General features: G+C 49.4%; 1 protein-coding gene across 2 annotated transcripts; it reads left to right on the top strand.

The window, feature by feature from the left end:
- Window positions 1-7,662: 7,662 nt before the first annotated feature.
- On the top strand, window positions 7,663-15,922 carry LOC102983837 (potassium voltage-gated channel subfamily E member 1). Of its 2 annotated transcripts, none has more exons than XM_028486547.2 (3): window positions 7,663-7,767; window positions 8,765-8,859; window positions 12,791-15,922. In XM_028486547.2, exon 3 carries the CDS (start codon window positions 12,860-12,862, stop codon window positions 13,247-13,249), a length of 390 nt encoding a protein of 129 aa, XP_028342348.1. In that variant the 5' UTR covers window positions 7,663-7,767; window positions 8,765-8,859; window positions 12,791-12,859; the 3' UTR covers window positions 13,250-15,922. The 2 variants fall into 2 exon arrangements, with proteins under 2 accessions (XP_028342348.1, XP_028342347.1); XM_028486546.1 differs by having other exon boundaries at window positions 7,664-7,767; window positions 12,809-15,922.
- Window positions 15,923-16,701: the final 779 nt, after the last annotated feature.

Here is a 16,701-nt window from a genome sequence, read left to right as displayed (position 1 = left end):
CTAGACTCTCATTCTTCTAAAATATTGGTCTCCAGGCAATGGAAAGCCATGGGGCTCCCACCCCAGTTCTTGACTTAAGCAATGTACTTAGTTCCTGTCTGCCATCTTCGGTGTTTGTGTCTTGGGTTTATCCCATAGGAGCCAAACTCCCTGCTGCTTTTAGACAAAGAGCCCCCTGGGTCAGAGGCTTCCAGGAGTTTTCTTCTGCCTCTGTTGAGCCAGATATCTCTTTTTAGCTTTCTATTTTTATACCTTATCTGTCGTGGTTTTGTGTTCAGGCTAAAAGGTGGATCAAAGCAAGAACTCATTGAGCTGCCTTGTTCAGAACACTCTTCCCTATCTTTCTTATTTTCCATTTACTGCCTTGTCTCACAGGGATTTAAAGAAACTATTTTACTTCATCATGCCAATGCAATGAGTCAGATAGAGCAGGTATTCCTATCACCCCGAGTGACAAATGAGCAAAACAAAAAACAGAGAGTTCAAGTGTTTTAGTTCAGGTTTAGGGAATAGCTGGTTACATGCAGAGCCTGTTCCCCCAGAGCCCATCCCAATTTTACTTTTTACTCATTCTTGCAGCCAAGAGAAATAGAACACTGAACGATCATGGCATTCATTAAAGACAATTCCCTTGACCAATTTTTCAGTGCTTTTGATACCTTGAGCATTTTGTAATTTCAAGAATAGTATCAGAGGAGAAAATGTCTGATCTGCTGTCACAGCACTGGATTTTAATTAAATAGTGTCATTCCCACTTATCCTCCCATTTACATTTCTAGTACAAATTTCCATGCTCCAAAATTCAATTCAATTCAGTTAAATTCAGCAAATGTTCACTGAGGCGCTGTCGTGCTCAGACACCACCAGGTGGTATGGTCTGGTCCATGACTGGTCCAGAAAGGGGCATCCCCCAAATCACGCATAGATGAGCAACTTGTTTTCCACTCAAGAAATATCTAGGAATCTCTTTCCACATGCCAATCTCCTTGCTGATCGTAGTAGATGACTGAAAGGCAAGTCCCTTGGTAGAGCCTGTCCCTTGGTAGAGCTTACTGCTGGAGGACAGCCAACACGGTCATTGATTACTGACATGTGAGGCAGAAAATGAAGAGTGGTGAAGTGGACCATGCAAGGATGGATGAAGAGGGCTGGACTGGGCCAGGACATCAGCCCAGAAACTCTTGTGAGATTCCTGGTAAAAGTCAATACAGACTGGCCTTTGGTAGGGGCTTCAGAAATGAAAAGAAGTCCTGAGATCACTGTTGGGGGTGGAGGGCGTAGTCATAAGTGAAACCCTGGTGCTGCTGGAACCTGCACAGCGGTCCCCAGCAGAGAGAGAAGATCACTTCTGCCAGAAAGTCTTTTTGTGTGTTGGTGGGGACATGGGGGAGGTTAGCAAGAGAAAGGGTATTTTAGCTTTAATCTGCAAGATGAGTGATTTTTTTTTTTTTTTTTTTTTTTTTGCGGTACGCGGGCCTCTCACTGTCGTGGCCCCTCCCGTTGCGGAGCACAGGCTCTGGACGCGCAGGCTCCGCGGCCATGGCTCACGGGCCCAGCCCCTCCGCGGCATGTGGGACCTTCCCGGACCGGGGCACGAACCCGTGTCCCCCGCATCGGCAGGCGGACTCTCAACCACTGCGCCACCAGGGAAGCCCAAGATGGGTGAATTTGAACATACATTTGATTGGGTGCTCTACAACCTACCCATAGAGGAACTCAATAAATACTGAATTGAACTGACTAGTCATCCACGGAAAAGATTTATTTATTGGGAAAAATTGTAAGGAAAGGGATCCGAGTTTAAACTAGGACACTACTTAGAATAAGGATTCAGTTTGAAAATCAAGATTGTTATCAACCAGCAAGGACCTACTACTGTCTAGCACAGGGACTATACTCAGTATTTTGTAATAACCTGTAAGGGAAAAGAATCTGAAAAGGAATATATAAATATAACTGAATCAGTGTGCTGTACACCTGAAACTAACACGATATTAGAAATCAACTTTACTTCAATAAAAAATTTTTAAATAAAATAAACGACAATTTAAAAAATTAATAAACAAAAGACTGTTATCAAAATCTTTTCACTGTTTACAAATTTTCCACTTAAAAACGAACTTTTTGGCCAACCCAATATTTTGGCATTTGCTTTTCTAAAGATTTCCTTTGAATATTTTTCCTCTCATCCCCTTTTGAGTCATGCTGGACACCACCCCTGATTTCTTCACTTTTTCCTTCAATCCCCGTGGAGGAACTGCAGAAACCCACATGAATCCAGACTTCCAGGCTGAGGTCCTGGTTGAAATAACACAGAAACCATGACAATGGCTGTGGACAGTCCGTTTCTAAAAAAAAAAGTGACCTTCACACACATTCCCAGAAAGGCTGCCTGCGCTGGTTTTAAATTCAGGCTTGCCAATGCATTTCCATTTCAGGCACTTTGGCCACAAGAGTGCTTCTGTGTTATCAGGAATTGGAGGTACACTGAAATAATCTCAGACATGCAAAGAACTGAAGAGATGCTAATCTCACTCCTGCGTCTCCTTGTTCTTTGGCCGAGTAGAACAGCCAGCATATTGTTACCTTTGTGATTTTTAAATCCACAGCATTTAAAAGGATTAGACATATGTCAGTGTAAACTGGACGGATTGAGGGTTTTTTTTTAAACGTAAGGACTATGCTTGTATTCAAATGTCAGACACTCTATGTGTAGATTTAGTGTTCTTTCTTAGCCATAAATAACATTCCAGGCTGTAATTAATTTATCCATGTTCCTATCAGCACAGCATTATTCCAGGACATAAAGGGGTGGAGAGAGGCGGGGAGCAGGCCAGAAATCAACACTGTTATTTCTTTTGGAAAAGCTTTCTTAATTGGATTTGTGCTCTTTTCATAACAAGGTGAAGGCTGTGGTTATTTGTCAAATGCAAGGGCAGCTGGGATGCCTGAATCCATGGGTCTGTAGCCAGCTGCGTCGTCTTCTTCGAATGACTTGGGGGTGATAAAAATTAGTGCAAGTGCCCCCGAGACCTGGGCAGAGGCAGCTTAAATGACTATTTTAATGGACAATCTTGCCGTCCGCCCACCAGGCAACACTCAGTGGCACCGTGCACTGTAGAGCCCCATAGAACTGATGCCATAGAGTTGAATTGGTTTTATGGGAAAGACAGTCCTTGTCCTAAACCAGCAGTTCCTAACACAGCAGCCAAGAATCATCTAGAACATCAGGGGTCCATAAGTCTGCGGAATTGTAGCCAAAATGTTGCACACGTGTGCATTTGGGGTAAGGGCTGGGGAGAGCCATAGCTTTTCTCAGATTCCCAAAGGAATCCTGAAAAATCCAGAACCATTGCTCTAAAAGGACAAACAGAACATACACATCTGAAACAGCCAAAAAGCACGTGCAACACGACATCTGAGCAAGGCCAAAACAAGTCAATGAGGAAGTGAGTTCCCAGGTGTGCAAAGTGAAGGAACAGCCAGAGAAAGGGCATTGCAGGAACTTTTTCCTGGAAGGGAAGGGCCTAGAATAAAAGTGACAAACTCAGTACCTGTAGAACCAGGCAGGGCATTCCGTAAGCGGGGCCTGCTGAGTGTCCTTGTCAGGGAGAATGTGGAGTTTGCATTTTTCTGGAAAGGGGCTGGTGCCCTCAGCTCCTGCCACTTGTCCTGCCAAATATGGGCATAAGTTTCTAAATCCACTGGGTTTCGTGAGAGAAGCCAAAGTCTAGGTATTTAGTATAAGAGCTCTCAATTTTTAAAATCTAAAAACCAATTCAAAATGAAAGCAAACAGGGACTTCCCTGGCGGTCCAGTGGTTAAGACTCCGCACTTCCACTGCAGGGGGCACGGGTTTGATCTCTGGTCAGGGAACTAAGATCCCACATGCCGTGCGGCGCAGCTAGTCTAAGACTAGCATTCCCTAGTCTTAGACCTTTGCTGGAGATCTGGGATTTGAAAAAGTCCTGAGCTCCAGCTGCAGGACGATCATCAACCTCTGGTTTGTTAAGCTGGAAGCAGAGGGCCGACCCCATGAACAAGGGCCTGGAGCAGGGGGGAAAAGATGGGCAGTGCACAGAGGATGGAGGTGCCTCGTTTGCTGGTCCGGGAGCTCAGGGGAGCAGAGCACTGGGAAATGAGATTGGGGAGCTGGAATGGCCTGTAGGGCCCCAAGTAGGCTGGGAGTGGTTTCTTTTTGGAACAGGATCAGCCCTCGAGAGGGTTTTAGGAGAATGCCAGGAGAATGCCGCGTTTGGGAAGGATGCATCTTGTATGCAGGACTCCCACCTAAAGAGGAGTCCTGGCAGGAAACTGAAGCTGGCCTCCCGTGACCAAGTGAATCAGGTGGGAGCTGTTGGCTAAGGAAGGGGGACAGAAAAGATGCGAGCATTGAATGGCCGGTAGAGAAGACGCAAACGCGTCCAGCCATCTGCGTGGGATGGTGATGGAGCTGGGGCGGCGCTGGGGGGACCACACCCGAGGCAGCAGGGCCGGGCTCTCTTCCATCATTCTGTACCTCCTCACCCGTCACCGGGGGCAGGATGGGGACTTCAATGACCCTCCTCCTCCTTGTCTTTCTCGTGAGGAGGAAGTATTGCAATTTTCACGTACTACGGCACCCAGGTTATGCTCTGTGGCTGCTCAAGAAAAGTTGCTGGTTTTCCAGGTGTTTCTCGCTGACAGGTGAGGGCTGCCCTCGAGGATACCAGAAGCTGTGCAGTAAGGGTCAAAAAAAAAGAAGGAAGGGGTCCTAAGGGAAAGGAATGTTCCCCAGGCTAACACAGGGGTATCTGGATGCCAATGAAACAGCAGCCAGAGAAAACGGCAAAGAGCTATCTGCATGATCCTGGGCTCTGTATGTGCATGCTGGGTGGGTTACAATGAAGACAGTCCTCTCTGGTGACGGGGACTCTACTTCTCTGGCAGCGTGTGGAAAGGGTTAGGAGCACGAGCAGGAACTCCAAGCTGCGAGTTGAGATTTGAGATCTTCCTAAGAAAGAACAAGAAGCAGCCGGAGCTCTGGCTTTGGATGTCACCTGCGTTGAGGTGGGAGCTCATGGAAGATGACGATAAACCCACCAAGAGGAGCAGAGCCCACATTTGCCATCCCCTCTCCCAAGGGACAGTTCCCAGTGAGGGGACCAAGAGGAATGGAGAAGGTGCAGGAGCCAGAGGAAAAAGGGAAATGACCCAAGGACTTTGTCGCTCTGTTGTTATGCTTGTTTAAGACCAATCACACCTGTATGATGGGAAGAGGCGAGAATGAAAGAGTAAAAGGAGAAGGAAGAGGAAGAGAAAAGAAGCCATTTCAAGTTCGCCGAAGGCAACAAAATACACTCTCTTATCTGTAATTGTGTTTTATCATTACGAATAGGGAATGATGACAACAGTGTCACTGCAATAAAATAATTCATCACACCTGGGATGGAGAGAACCAGGGAGAGAAATAAGAATATCGCCACTCATTAGGACTGTGTGCTTGCTTCCACTGCAGGGGGCATGGGTTTGATCCCCGGTGGGGGAACTAAGATCCTGCTTGCCGCAAAAAAAAAAAATCACCACTCACAGAATACTTTACTTTTTTTTTTTTTTGGCTGCGTTGGATCTTCGTTGCTGCGCGTGGGCTTTCTCTAGTTGCGGCGAGCAGGGGCTTCTCTTGTTGCAGAGCACGGGCTCTAGGTGCGTGGGCTTCAGTAGTTGTGGCACGCGGGCTCAGTAGTTGTGGCTTGTGGGCTCTAGAGCGCAGGCTCAGTAATTGTGGAGCACAGGCTTAGGTGCTCTGCGGCTTGTGGGATCTTCCTGGGCCAGAGCTCGAACCGGTGTCCCCTGCATTGGCAGGCAGATTCTTAACCCCTGCACCACCAGGGAAGTCCCTACTTTACCTTTTTGAAGACACTTCCAAACACACAGTCTGCACAGTAACTGGGTGACAGGTGGGCAGACATCGACCGCCCCGTCCCCTGACAGGGGGGTCTCTGCAGTTGGTCTGGAGCACAGTGTCCATGCATGTTTACCTGACCCATGGATTATTACTGAAAGGGTAACACATAAATTCTACAGGACAAACATTTTTGCTTCAATGATCCATTTTTTTCCTTCCTGGTGGAGTCCTTCTGTGGAAAGGTGAGCAGAAAGATACTAAATACATACAGCATGACCTTGAGGGGGTAGACTCCGGAGAATTTTCAGATAAAGTTTATGTATTTTTTCCTAAATATTAAAGAATATAGTTATTGCAGAAACAAAAAGGAAAGGAAAACATGGAATGTATAAATAAGAAAATAAATACCATGTAAGCCCATCACTAGCACACAGTATTAACATCATGATGTGTTTTCTTACAGTCTTTTGAAATAATGCATAGCATCTTGTATGTACAATTTAGGGTTTTGTATTTTTCACTTAACATTACAAACTATTTGTAAACATTATCTTAATGACCACATAAAACATTCCAGTATGTAGAATAACATTCTATCATACGTAACATAATGTAACCACTTTTCTATTTTGAGACATTTAGATTCTAGTTATTTTAAGTAAAACTACAAAGAACTTTTCTATGCATAAAGCTTTTCTACAGTTCAGATCCCCCTCATAGAATAGATTTCACACAGTATAAGTACACATCAAGGCTATGGACATTTTAGAACCTTCCAGAGTGGCTGTGTGGGTTTAGACTGGCACCCGTGGTGCAGGGGAGTGCCAGCTCTGCCTGTGCTAGCTGGGCTGCGTCCTCAAGTGCCACATCCAATGGACCCCTTCCCAGAGCCTTCAGTGGCCTCCTCCCCAAGAGAACCCCCAGGCGGAGGCTCAAGCGGAAGTGACTGGCCCAGGAAGACTAGGGGGGTCCGAGAAAACGTGTTCTATCTCTAGGTCAGGAATCTAATTTCTCTGTTCCCTGCCTGCAGACCGCAAGCCTGGACCTTATTTCCCAGCGCTTTCACAGGACTGTCGTTTGGGAATTGCCCGTCTCACGCTCGCCACCCCCCTACCCACCCCCCGCGCCCCCCCCCCCGCCAAGCTGGTAGGCAGCTGCTGTGAAATTTGCCTGGAGGTTCCTGGGGCCAAGGCTCAGTTCGCTCCTGGAGGCCTGAAAGGCTGTTCCCACTTGCCCCAGGAACTTTGGAGCTGGGGTGCCAAGGCATGGGTGGCTCCAACCACCGACACCTGCGCACTGGGACCCCTGTCTGTCTGGTCCACAGCTGCACCCCCAGCTCAGGACGGGACACCTGTCAGTAGGTGCTCAATAAATGCTTGCCGGGTAGATGCATGGCCACTGCTGGGGTTCAGGACGCAGCTAAAAGGAGTCTGCTGGGGTTTTGAGCTTATTTGAAGTTCTTGTTTGGAGATGTGTTTGGCGAGTGCTTGGCCGACAGTGGGGTTCTCCGGGACGGACTTCTTTTGGCCACTGCGGCTTCTTGCCTGCCAGTCCCGAACTCCTCAGGAAGGTATATCTGGAGGGCTGGCTGGCTGTTCTTATACAGACTCTCTGCCGGCTCTGCGCTTACCCCGCGTGACAGAGCGCTTGCTGGAGACGCAGGGTGCGGAGGATCGGGGGGCCCCGGGATGGCCTGGGGTGGGCCGCGGGCTCGGCGGGGACGCGCGGGGACGGGGCGGGGCGCCCTCTGGCTCCGGAGGCCCCGCCCGCGCCGCCGCGCACTTGCCCGCGGAGCGCGCCGCCTGGGGCGCGGCTGTCGGTGCCCTGCGCTTGGCCGCCCTGGACCCCGCTGCGCTCCCGGCTCTCTCCGAGCCCCAGACCTGGTAAGTCAAGGGCTCCTGCCTCCCGGCTCCTCGCCCGGCGCGCGATGCCCCCGGCCGGCGACCCTGAGCGGGCTCCAGGCACCCAGTCTCAGCCCCCGGGCCACAGCGGGCGCCCCCACGCAGGAGGCGCCGCGACCCCCTTAGTGGGACACAGAATAGGTGGCTCGGCCTCACGCCTCCTTTCCCTCTGCCTTCTACACTTCTAGAACGCATGCCTAGAAAATCATCTCACCACCAAACAACGACAGCATTTTCCCATTGTTATTAAATTACAGCCGTTCCTGGAGAAAATTGGGAAAATACTTAAAAGCATCCAAAGAAAACTAAAACCGCCCTTGATCCCAGCCCCCCGCTTGGTTTCAAAGACCTCCAGATGGAGCAATATTTGCCAACACACCCGGCCTCAAAGGGAATCTTTCGTGGCTGTTTTTGGACCAGAAAAGTTTCTTGGGCCTTGGCATCTCCCCAGGGAAAAGGCATGGGATACGCAGAACGTGACTGGTGTCTGATCTTGATTGTAGTAACTGGGGAAAATGTGGAACTTTTAGAAGAAAGTTGACCCAGTAGCAGTCAAGTGTTATGTGCTGAGTATATCACGTTACGCCACCCCGCCCCATCCCCGCCCCCTGCCCCCCCACCCCCGCACCCCGACCCTCGATTTTTCAGACCGCTCTATGTGAACTGTTTGAGTCCACTTTTAGGTGAAGAAGGAGCTTCCAGCTCCACTGAGGAAGGGCCTTGTCAATAACCACAGTTGTCACTTACGGTCACCATGGTGGGGAACTTGGCTGTGATCACACCGTTGCTTTAATTCATGTGATGAGTGACTTGCCAGAAGGCACTGTGGCCTCTGGTCTATGGGTTTCTAACCAGGGGGCAAAACGCCTCTGCTTTGCTCTGCTGTGTTTCATGCTGCTCATCAGAGATGAGCTGAGGATGGGTCTGGGGAAGGCATTCTCAGTTTCCAGAATATTCAGGTATGTCTTGCTTTTGACAGGTTATTCAAAAGTGGATGGTTTTGAAAATAAAGTACCCTGTGAAGACGTCAGAGGGATTCACTTCTGTCACCTTGAGTCTCTGAAGGCAGAGCTGGTGAGGCAGTTTCTGTGCGGTTCGGGCTTCCCAGTAGTTGGGTGGGACATTTACTCACTCGTGCATCCATGCTGCATGCCTGCATCTGTGAATATTTACTGTGCTCCCGCCACGTGCCAGACACCGTTCTAGTCTTCGGGATACATGGGAACAACACAGGCAAAGAACCCTGCCCTCAAAAGCTTACATTTTGACAGGGAAGGCAAGCAATAGACAACGAACGGAATAAATGAGAAAAACTATACTAGGTGCGGGTGATCAAGTACTATGGATAAAAAGGAGAGCAAGATAAGAGTTAGGGGAATTGGGGACGATGGGTGAAAATGATGCTGTATTATTGACAATTATTGATGGCTTTAAACCTTTCTAGGACTAAGGTGGGTTGCAGAGATATATAGTTATTAATATAGTTATACATAACTATATTAATAATATAAATTTTAATATACAAAATAAATAATGCTAATAAAATAAATATACATAAAAATAATTTAAATTTTATTATATCAAAACAGACTACATTGAAAGAGGTTTTCATTTGGTTACACCAAGCTCTTTCCAGAGTGGATTCTACTTTGTTGATTATTTGCTCTCCATTCACATTGTAGTTGTATTAAATTTAATACTTTGCATGCCCATTTAATTCAGCAAACCCATATGGACTCATTCTGGGGGCTGGAGTGAGGACAAGGTGAACGATACAGTCTCTGATCCTCCTGAGCTCCTGGAAATGCATAGACAAGCCTACAAAGGACGACAACACAACTTAGAATCTGAGCGGTACATAGCGACACTAGGAGGGCTCAAAGCAGGGGACGGGACATCTTGGAAGGGGCTTCACAGGTTGGCATAGGAGTGCGCTTTTGGAGGACCAGTAGAATTTTGGCAGGCAGACATGGTGGTCATGACTCTCTTGCAGAGAGAGCAGCGAAAGCAAGAGATTGGAAAGTTGTGGGCTTGTTTCCTGCCTCCCCAGTCGTCCCATCATCCCCAGTTTTCAGCTGAGGAAACCGGGGCTCCCCAAATTCATTTAATTTGCTGAGGGTGAGATTCTTCCTTCTATGTGACTTCAGCTCCCTTCCCAGAGTCTGGGAATCCTGCTGCCATCCATCCTCCACGCCAAAATGCTCATCCTTTTTCCCATGTTGAGTTTGACCGGGTCCCTCTCATCAGCTCCCTGGTTCACATGTCCACCCTTCACACCCCAGAGCTCCTCTCTGACACCCACAGAGAGGTCTGGGGCGCTCTCAGTCCTGTGACCAGACTCAAGAACCACACCGCACATCCAGCAGGGAGGTGGCAGAAAGCCCTTTTCTGATCTTTGAGGACAGTCAAATGCGATGCCTCTGTATAGGTTTCATCCTGACTTTTTGAGACCTTGGCCACCTTAGTGATTCCTCTCCCAGGAGAGAGGAAGGTGAGAAGCCCAAGACAAAGCCAGCTGACTGCCTGGAAGAGTCTGGGCCCCTCTTTGCTCCTTTGTTGCTAGGAGGTAAATATATCTCCAGAATTTGGACATGGTGTTTCGATAAAGATGAAGACAGTTGACAGTTATTTCCAAGGAAAGTTGGCTCACAGAATTCTTGACTCAGTAAGATCACATCCCCCCCAAATTAAGCTTATCCATAATTGTTTCTACCCTAATTCTGCTTCCTGAAACAAAAAACTGATGATTTCAAAACTGGATGCTCTTTCGAGGAGATGCTGAAAAGAATGGCAGGAATGTCCTCCCCATCCCACTTAGATAAGCAAGCTACGGTACCGTCGGGGGGCCGCGAGGAGCAGCTAGGACTGAGCCAGGGCTGGAACTCGGATCCCTGACGTTCCTCTTTCCCTGACTTGCCCCCAGAATCCGTCCCTCTCAGTAGAGAGCTTGGAGTCAGCCATGAAAGCCTTGCCCTTTCAGTAAATGCGTTAGGAAGAATGAGAGGTGCGGTACTAGGAAATCTGTTCTAAAAGCCTGTTATCGGTGCTGATATGAGACGGATCTGGAACTCCTGGGAGAAAGGCAGAAGGGACGGTGTGTGCCAGGAGCAGCGCGACATCACCTACCTCCCCCTCTCCCCTGGGTGCAGCTGGAGCGTTTGCAGGACCCCGGGGTGCTGGGGGCCCGCTTGCTGTCCATTTGCGGCTCAGCTCGGCTGCCCACAGCCCCGAATCCTGAGCGATTCTCAGTAGACCAGCAGCTCTGGAACTCAGCTTTGACAGAAAAAAATTGCACTAACCTTCGTTGGGGGCAGTGTCTATGCCTCCTGAAGAGTCTCAAACCCAGGCAGAAGCAGAAACTTCTAGACCCCCACCCCACTTCCTTCCTTCTGGGCCCAATAAGGCCAGTTTGAGAAAGTTTAGCACAGGCTGAGCATCACACTGGTTGTGTTTGGAGCTGGACCTCCCTGGTTCCTGCTGCGTCTTCCTCCTCCAGCCCCCTATTCCCTGTGCGAGCTACAAAAAGCTGTGGTTCTCGCCGGTGGGGCAGAGGGGTCTTCTGATGGCCTATGTAGGTCAGAAGCCAGTTTCCAATTAGGTAGACTCAGTTTTACCTGATACAAGCAGCCGGCTCCTTGGTTCCTTTGAGCTTAAATACAGATGTGCCTTGTCTCTGCAAGGCCCTGAGAACTCCTTTTTCTATGCTAATAAAATATGAGTCCACGGCTAAAAGATGAAAGTTTAGATGTATTTTTGATCGGAGACGTGACCTTGGGCAAGTCAGCTCACCTCTGTGGAAACCAGTTTTCTATGAAGTTAAGACTGTTGGATCAGCTGGTCTCCAAGTCCATTTGAGTCCAACAGTCCTAACTGTGGCCACTAGGCAGTGCTTTGGCATTATCATGGATGTGAACTTGGAGAATGGGACGTAAACCCACAGCTGTTGGGCGGATTGGGTTCTGTGTTGTTTACACCATACCGATGATCAGAGGACGTTGCCAAACTCATTTTGTGACTCAATACGCAAAAACATCACATGGCCCAGCATGCAGGCCTTGGGGGCACAGAAGGCATTTAGCAAAAGCGATACAATAAATTAAGTGTAAAGTCAGCAAAAGATTTTTCATTAAAAATGCAGAGTTGTTATTTGAAGGGCAGTTAAGTAACTTGGCTTTTCTGGTCCAGCATAAAGTTACGACAGGCTTATCATAATTTGAGGTGCCAACGTGAGTTAGGACAGGGACAGCTGAGGTCATGGTGATGAGAATTTCTTTCCACAACTCCTGTTCAGATTTTCTCAGGGACATGCAAGACCGAAAAAGAAAATCCAAAAAACAAACAAGATTGGAAAGTTATGCTATGAAGTTATTATTTCTCTTCTTGTATAATTCTTCCGGGTACTCTGCAGTACAAAAGACTGATTGGTTAATTTCCTAAGGGCCCCACATCATAGCTCAGTGGTTCTCAATCTTGCCTGCAAAGCAGGATCACCTGAGAAGCTTTGAAAAGTCCCAATGCCAGACAGGAACCCAGACCAAGGTCTGTCTTCCTCTTCTTATAAGGCCACCGTCCTATCAGATTAGGACCTCACCTTTATGACCTCATCTACCTTAATTACCTCTGAAAGACCCTACCTCCAGGTTCAACTGCATTAGGGGTTAGGGCTCGAACATATGACTTGGTGGAGAGCACAGTTTGGCCCATAGCATATAAATGAAAAGGCACACGCACGACACAATGTGTGTATTAAGGGAACGCGTTCTGGTGATCACCTGTGGAGGTAGGTACTGGGAGTGGTGAATAGAAATAAAAGTGAATCCGTTTATCATTTGATCAGTCAAGAGAGGGCATTACGCGGATCCCAGCTGGCACACACCATGACGGAGTACTCCTCCGTCATACTCTGGTAGGGCACCCCTCTTACTGAGACTTTTTAAAACTGTGTGGGGTGTGTGGGGGGGGGGGGGGGGCGGGGTTTGAGCCAATACATACTTTTTGATTTCAGGTTGCACTTTTCTTTTAGAAAGTTTTCCTGGGAAGTTCACTCTCCCGCAGTAAAACCTTGACTCTCAGGATGATCCTGTCTAACGCCACGGCTGTGACACCCTTGCTGACCAAGCTGTGGCAGGGGACAGTTCAACCGGGCAACAGCACATCCCACCTGGCCCGCAGGTCCCTGGGCCACGATGACGGCAGGCTGGCGGCACTCTACATCCTCATGGTGCTTGGCTTTTTCGGCTTCTTCACCCTGGGCATCATGCTAAGTTACATCCGCTCCAAGAAACTGGAGCACTCCCATGACCCGTACAATGTGTACATCGAGTCTGACACCTGGCAAGAGCGGGATAAGGCGTACTTCCAGGCCCGGATTCTGGAGAGCTGCAGGGCGTGTTATGTCATTGAAAACCAGCTGGCTGTAGAACGACCCAACGCATACCTTCCTGAGACGAAGCTGTCATCCTGACCCCGAGACTGGTCCGAATTGGACAAAGCCTCCCTGATGAGCTGATTTCTCCAATTGCATGTTCCTTATATCCTTTACTGCATGAGTATAATTCGGTTTTTTTTTTTTTTCCATCATAAGGGGTGAAAGGTGGATTAGTAACACTGTATTTCTAAAGTCACTTTCCTTCTATAATAGGCTGTGAGCCGTCCCCCAGTACGTGTGCCTGCCTTGTTAATGTCAGCAAGATCCCTGAGATCATGGCCTCTGAGAATAAGAGCTGTCTTTCCCTGACTTCCTTGCAGCTAGCAAGGTCCTGTGTCTGAAGTTATGGCCAGTAGAAGTGGGAATGATGAGGGCAGTTTCCCAGTGAGCCTTGACAAGGAAAGGATGTGTCCTCCACTCCCCTCTCCCCCTTCCCCGGGGCTGGGACATGGACCAGGTGGTGAGGCAGCTTTGACTCTGGAAAAGGACAGTGCATTCACAGATGGCAGAGCAATTAGAGTCTGGGTCCCTGGGCCAGTGGCATGGGGCAGGGTCTGGTCAATCACCACCTCAGACTTTAGAGGCAAGGGAAACTAACTCCGACCTTCCTTGGGCCAGTGTGATTTTGGTTTTTGTTAAAATAACAGAATCAATATCCTAACGAATACGCCTTCCTTATGGGACTGAGACCAAAGGCATGTTTCCATATCTGTTGCAAGCACACTTCCCCACTTGCTACGGGACAAGACTTACTCTGCCCTTTTCACTCGTACCCTCACCATGGTGGCTCTATCGTCCCCTTCCTCTCCTCCCTCCTCTTCCCCCCCATGGCCACCCTTCACACACACCCCCAAACACACGCTCATACCCACAGGCACACACATGCACACACAGAGAAACACACACAGATACACACGGACACACACACACACACTACCTACTCACATAGCGCAGCTGAGATGCAGGAGGAAAAAACTCCTGCTTCAGAATGTGTACCAAGGGGAAGGTACTCAGTTTGCATGGCAGGAGGGAGGGTTGCATCCACCACCTCAAGAGCTCAGGGGAAGGCGTAGGCGTGGGCGTGGGCAAGGGGCAACACACGGGACTGAGGTGGCAGGGCCTTCTGAGGTAACGTGCCCATCGTGGTTGAATTGTGACCTCCCCCCCAAAGATCCTCTTAGCCCTTCAAGTCCTAACCTGTGAATGCGACCTTATGTGGAAATAAGGTCTTTGCAGATGTGATCAAGGAAGGTAAGGTCATTGGGGTGGGCCCTAATCCAATGTGACTGACATCCTTATAAGAAGAGGGAAATTTGGGCAGAGATAGGAGTGATGCAGCTGCAAACCAAGGACCACCAAGGACTGAGGGCCACCACTGGAGGCTGGGAGAGGAAAGGAAGGGTTCTCCCGGACAGCTTTCAGAGGAAGCAGGGCCCCAAGAGCCCGTGATTTCAGACTTCTGGCCTCCAGCGCGGGAAGACAAGGGGTTTCTCTTGCTCAAAGCCACTCGGGCTGGGCTAGTTTTCTCCAGCAGCCATGGGAAGCTCACGCAGTGTCTCTGCCCCGACCACCCCTCCAGAGACAGCGCTTTCCTCCTGGCCCTTCTCCCCACAAGACCGAGATTCCCTTGGAAACTTCCCTCCCAACTGAGAGCTGGGGAAGGGATTCAGGGGTGGAGGCAGACGGTACCAGGGACTTGCTCACGGCAGTGGAAGGAGCCTTGTGAGCATGGCCTGGCCTGAGGGACCCAGAGGACGTGTGACCTGGGTCTCAGCCTTCTTCCCCGGCTGCCCTCGGTCGCCTGCGCCGTCCTGAACGCTCGCCTGCCTAGGCATTCCTTAAGAGGGTGGACTACTTAAATGAAACATACTTGTTAGAAACCTGCACTAATATAAATTAGAACCCACACGTAAGCATCGCTGGCCATCCTCCAATAGACGAATGGGGCCCAGTCCTTGCTTCATGTAATAGACAGCGATTCCTTTGTGGGCTTGGGGGCAGGGCTCCCAATGGGACATCTCTTGGGCAGAAGCCTGGCAGAGTTACTACAGTCCTCGAGACCAGTGGCTGTTCGCGTCAGAGTCCTTTGAAAATCGAATGAAAGCTATGACCCCCCCCAAATGGCACACAGACACGTTTTACCCACCATCTCGGGGGTTCTTGGGCCCCTGGAAGCCCATCTAGGACCGCTGGCATCTCCTGGCCGCGTGTGACTTCCCTGCTGTGACAGACACAGTTGGCCCCTAGTGAAGGAAAGCAGGCTGGGCGCGAGAGTTTGGAGAGGGACCCAGAGCGCACGTGGTCCACAGCGTGACTCACAGCGGCAGGCAGACTTGGGTATTCCAGGCACACAGACTAGTTCTTTATCACCGGTTCACGTCCCCGCTGCGGCTCCTGCCCCTTTTAAGGCAGAGGGAGCTCTCGTGAGCTTTAGTCCTCCCCGTCCTTGAAGCCCCAGGCATTCAGCTCACTCCCCCACACCCCTCAAACCGCTTATAAGCCACACATGTTCCAACGCTTGTTACCATATTTAAAATTTTGGGTGAGCGTTCGTAGAATGCTTGCTCGGAGCCAGGCACTGTTCTAAGCCCTTCCAAGCTAGAATCTCAGTGCTTTGTGTGCAATGTTTTACGTGTTCATTGAAGAGGATAACATGCCTTTTGAGGTATTAAAAACATCTTTTTAAAAAATTAGAGTCTTTTATCATGATGTGTAGTGTGTGTTTTGTTAATATCACTCTGATCCTTTTAGAAAGTGGATGTGGGTTCTTGGGGGGCTCCGGAATAAGGAAGTATGATTGCCCGTGGATAAACTCTGCCGTAGACACCCCTGCTCCTACAAGTAGAAAGCAAGGGAGCAAAGCCCCGGGTGGAGCTGCGGGCAGACTGCCGCGCGCCCCCTCCCCTATCATCCAAGCCTCCTGCTAAGGGGCTGGGAGGCTGCCATTGCTGCTGAATCCAGGTGTCCTCAGCCAGCCAGCAGCTTGGGCAGACTCTCGATGGACTTGTGAGATTTTACTAGAAGTTGGAAATCTGGATATTTATTTGATTTTTTTTTTGAAGTGTTTGGCCGCACCCCACGGCATGTGGGATCTTAGTTCTCCAACCAGGGTTCGAACCCACGCCTCCCGCATTGGAAGGCATAGTCTTAACCACTGGACCGCCGGGCAAGTCTGCCTATTTATTTGAAATCTCCTGATTTTTGAATGTGGGCAACTAATTCAATTTTATTTTTTTAAATGTGTGGGCCAAACAAGCTACGACCTTCAGCCGAATTCTGCTCAAAGACCACTGATTTACAACCTCTGCTTTAAGGAGAAAGAATAGTTCCGGGCCAGCCCCAGGCCACACTTGATAGAAACCAGAGTCAGGGAGGGGAACCTGCAACTGAAGGACTGCCCGCCATGGTGGCAGAGGCAGGTGAAAACAGTGGCGGCAACCCCCGAGGTGTGGGCCTGGCCAGTGGACCCTCAGACCCCAGCCCTCTGA

The sequence above is a fragment of the Physeter macrocephalus genome, unplaced genomic scaffold, assembly GCF_002837175.3.
Source record: "Physeter macrocephalus isolate SW-GA unplaced genomic scaffold, ASM283717v5 random_1149, whole genome shotgun sequence".
NCBI lineage: Eukaryota > Metazoa > Chordata > Mammalia > Artiodactyla > Physeteridae > Physeter > Physeter macrocephalus.
Note: the sequence above shows the minus strand (reverse complement) of the source record. Positions and strands in the feature narration are given on the sequence as shown.

Coding starts and splice junctions, on each gene's coding strand:
- LOC102983837 (XM_028486547.2), top strand. CDS start 12,860: ATGATCCTGTCTAACGCCACGGCTGTGACACCCTTGCTGACCAAGCTG.